The sequence below is a fragment of the Oncorhynchus tshawytscha genome, linkage group LG26, assembly GCF_018296145.1.
Source record: "Oncorhynchus tshawytscha isolate Ot180627B linkage group LG26, Otsh_v2.0, whole genome shotgun sequence".
NCBI classification, from domain to species: domain Eukaryota; kingdom Metazoa; phylum Chordata; class Actinopteri; order Salmoniformes; family Salmonidae; genus Oncorhynchus; species Oncorhynchus tshawytscha.
Window position 1 is genome coordinate 43,638,865 of NC_056454.1, and position 5,732 is coordinate 43,644,596.

Consider the following 5,732-nt stretch of genomic DNA (forward strand, 5'->3'; position numbering starts at 1 on the left):
AAAACTATGGTTTGTTAACAAGACATTTGTGGAGTGGTTGAAAAATGAGTTTTAATGACTGCAATCTAAGTTCATGTTAACTTCTGATTTCAACTGAATGTTATGGGAAAATCCAATCCATCACATTACTGAGTACCACTCTTCAGATTTTCAAGCATAGTGGTGGCGTCATCATGTTATTTGTATGCTTGCAATCGTTGAGGACTGGGTAGTTTTCAGGATAAAAATAATAAATCAATGGAATGGAGCTAAGCACAGTCTAAATCCTAGAGGGAAACCTTGTTCAGTCTGCTTTCCACCAGACGCTGGGAGATTAATTCACCTTTCAGCAGGTCAATAACATAAAACACAAGTTAAAACCTACACTGGTGTTGCTTACCAAGTTGACAGTGAATGTTCCTTAGTGGCCAAGTTACAGTTTTGACTTAAAACTACTTGAAAATATATGGCAAGACCTGAAAATAGTTGTTTAGCAATGATCAACAATCAATTTGACAGAGCTTGAATCATTTTATTAATGCGCAAATGGGGCACAATCCAGACTTACCCAGCAAGACTCACAGCTGTAATCATTGTCAAATGTTGATCTAAAAAGTATTGACTCAGGGGTGTGAATACTTACACTACCGTTCAAAAGTTGAGTCACTTAGAAATGTCCTTGTTTTTGATAGAATTGATAAAAAAAATGTCCATTAAAATAACATCAGATTAATCAGAAATCCACTGTAGAATGTGGCAGATCAGGGGGTTTGGTCAAGACTTTTACACAGATAAGACACGGACGGAGTAGGATTAGCTCGGTTTCAAGGGTGTTTATTTAAATAATAAATCAAAAGGATAGGTCTCCCACATGAGACCGTCTCCGGGATACCGTCTTCTGGGCTCCGAGTCTTGCTGTGTCCTGTCGGGCACAAAAACTGAACTCCCTCCTTTTAGCCAGGCACTGTCTCCAACTATACAGAAGTCACCTTTCTTCCCCCAATCCCTCTCCTTGTGTGCTGCCCTTCTGGCAGCTTTATGGGACTCATACAGCTGGTGAGCAATCAGCCCTTGATTACCCACCAACCACAATCAGCCCCAACTAGTCCTGGCCGGAGAGCCCGTCGAGACCTGGCACGTCCAGCAGAGGGAGCCATCGCCTCGTGATGTAGACTCCGTCTGCCACCATGGCCTCGACGAGTCTCTCCCTGGTGGCTGACCTGCTGTACGCCACAAGACATTGTTAATGCTTTAAACTGAGCAAGAGGACAAATACAGTTGAGGACTTATGAGGCATCTGTTTCTCAAACTAGACACTCTAATGTACTTGTCCTCTTTCTCAGTTGTGCACCGGGGCCTCCCACTCCTTTTACTGTTCTGGTTAGCGCCAGTTTGCTCTGTTCTGTGAAGGGAGTAGTACACAGTGTTGTACCAGATCTTCAGTTTCTTGGCAATTTCTCGCATGGAATAGCCTTCATTTCAAAGAACAAGAATAGACTGACGAGTTTCAGAAGAAAGGTCTTTGTTTCTGACCATTTTGAGCCTTTAATCAAACCCACAAATGCTGATGCTCCAGATACTCAACTAGACTGAAGGCGGACAGTTTTATTGTTTCTTTAATCAGAACAACAGTACTCAGCTGTGCTAACATAATTACAAAAGGGTTTTCTAATGATCAATTAGCCTTTTAAAATGATTAACTTGGATTAGCTAACACAACGTGCCTTTGGAACACAGGCGTGATGGTTGCTGATAATGGGCCCCTGTACGCCGATGTAGATTTTCCATTAAAAAACAGCCGTTTCCAGCTACAACAGTTATTTACATCATTAACAATGTCTACACTGTATTTCTGATCAATTTGATGTTATTTTAATGGACAAAAATGTTGATTTTCCTTGAATTTGATATTTCTATTTTTCATTTTCAATAAATTTGCAAACACTTCTAAAAACATGTTTTCACTTTGTCATTATGGGGTATTGTTTGGAGATGGGTGAGAGAAAAAGTCTATTTAAACCATTTTGTAGTCAGGCTGCAACACAACAAAATGTGGAATCAGTCTATGGGTATTAATAGTTTTTGAAGGCACTGTAAAGGATATATGTATCAACATTGTCATTTTGAGGTGTAGGGAATGATTACAAAACATATGCATGATTGGAATTTGTCAATAACTTTTAAACTCTCATCTTCCCTTATTGTACTGTAATGATTGCATTACTAAAGAACAGTCTTATGGCATTTGGTGGGTTAGTTATCCTGCCCCTAACGGTGGCCAAGTCAAGCAAGTCTTTCACTGCCTTATATAGGGAATCAATACGAGATCTACAAGCTAAGAGGGTGAATCTCTTTGAGAATAGTTATAGTTATCTAAAGAAAATCTGCTTGCATTCCATGTTGTTAATCAGATCAGATCTAACCACATTGGGAACTGAGGCACAGTGAGTTTTCATTATTGTATCATGAGGAGGTGACAGCCTTAATTGTAATTGTCACAGTAGGTGTCCAGCCCCACGCTCTCCTCCCAGTTCTTAGCCACGCTATTCTTCTTGTTCTTCTCCGCCATGATAATGGCAGCTACCACGGTGATCACCACGGTGACCGTCAGAATGAGCACTGTCACAGTCTCTCCGACACACAGCTCGACATCCACTTCTCCCATGGACCTGCCCTGTAGCTCGGTGGGCTGGCTGCACCTCAGCTCCTGGTAGTCATCCAGGAAGACCCTGTGGATGCTGGACAACTTCCTGAACACCCTCTGCAGGTCGCAATCACAGTGCCAGGGGTTGCCCTCCAACAGGACATGGAGGCTGGGGGTGTGGATGCTCAACAGGGTCCTGTAGCCCAAGGTGCTTAGACGGTTGAGGGCCAGGTCCAGCAGAGTTAGGGAAGACATAGGGGCGAAGACTCCTGGCTCAGTGGAGCTGATCAAGTTCCCCCGAAGGCCCAGCACCTCCAGGGAGCGCAGTGTGGAGAAGAGGCCTGAACCCAGGGAGGTTAGATGGTTCCCCTCCAGGTGGAGCTGGCGCAGGCCAGTCAGGTAACCCAGGGCTCTGGGCTTTACTGTGGAGATTAGGTTGCTGCTCAGGTCCAGCTTCTGGAGGCTATCCAGGCTGTGGAAGGTCCCACTCTCCAGGACGGTGAGATGGTTGTGATCCAGCAGGAGCTCGGTTAGGGATTCAAGGCCCAGGGAGAAGCCAGGCCCCAGGGCAGAAAGGTGGTTACCGCTCAGGTCCAGCCTCCTCAGCCCCTGGAGGGAGGAGAAAGCTCCGTCATCTACATGGCTGAGGTTGTTCTCTTTTAAAAGGAGCACCCTCAGGCTCCACAGGGTCCCAAATGAACCTGCTTGGACCACTGTCAACAGGTTTCTGGACAGGTCCAGGTACTCTGTGTTGTGGGGGACATTCCTAAGAGGAGTGGTAAGATTCCCACCCGAACAGTTGATATATTTTATATCTGTGAGGCAGCTGCACCCGTCATAGCAAGCAGTCATTTTCTTGAATGTAAAAGTGATAACATACATGATGAATATGAACCAATGGGATGGATCCATCCTGTTCCTGAAATAAATAAAAGAACAAAGGCTTATGATTTCACGACATATCCTGAAAAATGATATGACGGTGAATTATTTGTTAGTGTTTGTGTGAACACTACTCCCACAAGCTTGAGAAAAGCATCAGATACTTTACCCTGTCTAAAAACAACAACTGTTCAAACACTGTATGCTGAAAATACCTTGAGCTGGTTTAGAGTGTTAGCCTGTAATTAACAACAGTTATGTCAAACAGACAAAGCGACAGGAACAGCAATTTATTTTAGCACACTATTAAGCAAAAAAAACAAGACGAAGAACCCACGCCTTACCTGTTGTCTGTGGTAGCTTAATTGTAAAAGTCAGCACACCATGTAGCATATGTCTGCGTCTATCCCGGACTGGCAGCAGATGAACCACACGGAGCAGACAGACCAGACAGCTGACCTGATCCATCTGTCAACCTCTGAAAAGAAGGGGTGGTCTGCTCACAGCCCCCCTCCCCCTCCACCCTTCAACCCTTCCACTCCTCTCTAGTGCACCTGTTGACAGGTGAGGGCCACTCTGACAATGGCAGTGTGAATAATTCACACAGTGGCAGGAAGAGAGTCGACTTTCCACCCTGCCTGGTCAAAGTCAAATACTGTACCAATGGAGATGGAAGTGATGGCGGTGGAGTGGTTCTTTATTGCATTCTTAGGAGCTAGTAACTCATGCATTTCACTGCACCCGCTAGAACATCTGCTAAACTGTGTATGCGACCAATAAACTTTTGATTTGATTTGAAAGAGGAGGAAGACATGGCACCGCATCAATAAACAACACTTTCGATAGTAAGGTCTACGTAGACTAGTCAGTGACAGACACAGCAGCTGTCTGTTATCTTTACCAGCATCATTAAGTGTTGCACACATGGTTACTTCAGCTACATTGTTATTCCACTCCTTGTAGACTAGACCTTATTTCACTCCGTGTCATTTAGAAGTCACATGCTTACTCTGTAAACCCAGCAGAGAGCAGGAGTATGCTGCTAGCTGCCTGGATCCTGGAGTCGGCTGCTCCTCTGCTCCATAAAGATGTGCTGTGCTGGATCCCCACAGCTAAACCCAGCCCAGCTATCAAGTGGAGGAAACATGATTGGAAAAGAGGTTCATTACTCAACCACTGTGAGCTGGGGCAAAACACCATGGGAGCAGATGAGTGCTGAATATCAAACCAGACTCTATCAGGGAAAACATGCAGACCACCCAGGAAATTCCTACCAGCGTGATCAGCAAGGATATTGTGTAATTGCAATTCATTTCACCATGACATTTAACCCATCTATTTTTGTATTTAGACTGAAGGATGTTGTGCTGGCTTCCTGAGTGGGTTTCATTAAGAGACAAACACAGCAGATGGCAGCATTGCCACGTGGTAGCACTTGACTTGCAAAAAGAGGAAGACAAAGCTACTATAAATAAGCAATGGAAGACATTATTATGGCAATTCATAGATCTATACAAATAGGACTTTTGAGTAGAACTAGTATGATACAAAGCACTGCCCCAAAATGATTTGTTTTGAGAAAGAGAATAAATGTTTGGTTCAGAACAACCTTTTCTCCATGTACAGCAGGAGCTAAAGGAAACCAGTGAGTGCAGAAACAATAGTTACTCCTATACAATGTAAAGCGCTTCTATACCTAGATGCGATAAAAAAGCTATTAATTATTAATTCTCCATTAGCATTATAAAACAATTACTATTGCAATGGTTGCATCTTCTATTATGCGAACAAATACAAAGATGTTTTAATTTAAAGTAACTCAATGTATTACCACTGTCAAGGTTCCCACTGGGCACAGACGTCAATTCAACATCACTTCCACGTTGGTTTAATGTCATTTCATTGAAATGACGAGGAAACAATGTTGATTCAACCAGTGTGTGCCCAGTGGGTTGATACTGAAAATAAAAAACACAATACTGAAATCAACAACCTGTGTTTTCCAGTTATTGTGTTTTCCAGTTCTTGTGTCTTCCAGTTGTTGTTGTTCTCCAGTTGGTGATTTCCAGTTGTTGTTTGTTCCAGTTGTTGTTTGTTCTAATTGTTGTGTTGTCCAGCTGTTGTTTTTTCCAGTTGTTGTTAAATCTAGTTGTTGTTTTCCAGTATTTGTTTTCCAGTTGTGTTTTCCAGTTGTGTTTTCCAGTAGTTGTTTTCCAGTTGTGTTTTC

The 5,732-nt window shown here is 43.2% G+C and overlaps 1 protein-coding gene across 1 annotated transcript; it reads right to left on the minus strand.

The window, feature by feature from the left end:
* Window positions 1-1,949: 1,949 nt before the first annotated feature.
* LOC112224881 (reticulon-4 receptor-like 2) lies at window positions 1,950-3,627 on the minus strand. Its single transcript, XM_024388491.2, has one exon. It carries the CDS (start codon window positions 3,533-3,535, stop codon window positions 2,462-2,464), a length of 1,074 nt encoding a protein of 357 aa, XP_024244259.2. The 5' UTR covers window positions 3,536-3,627; the 3' UTR covers window positions 1,950-2,461.
* Between the last annotated feature and the right edge of the window lie 2,105 nt (window positions 3,628-5,732).

What these genes read in the sequence shown, in the direction of transcription:
- LOC112224881 (XM_024388491.2), bottom strand. Translation starts at nt 3,535, where the DNA reads ATGGATCCATCCCATTGGTTCATATTCATCATGTATGTTATCACTTTT.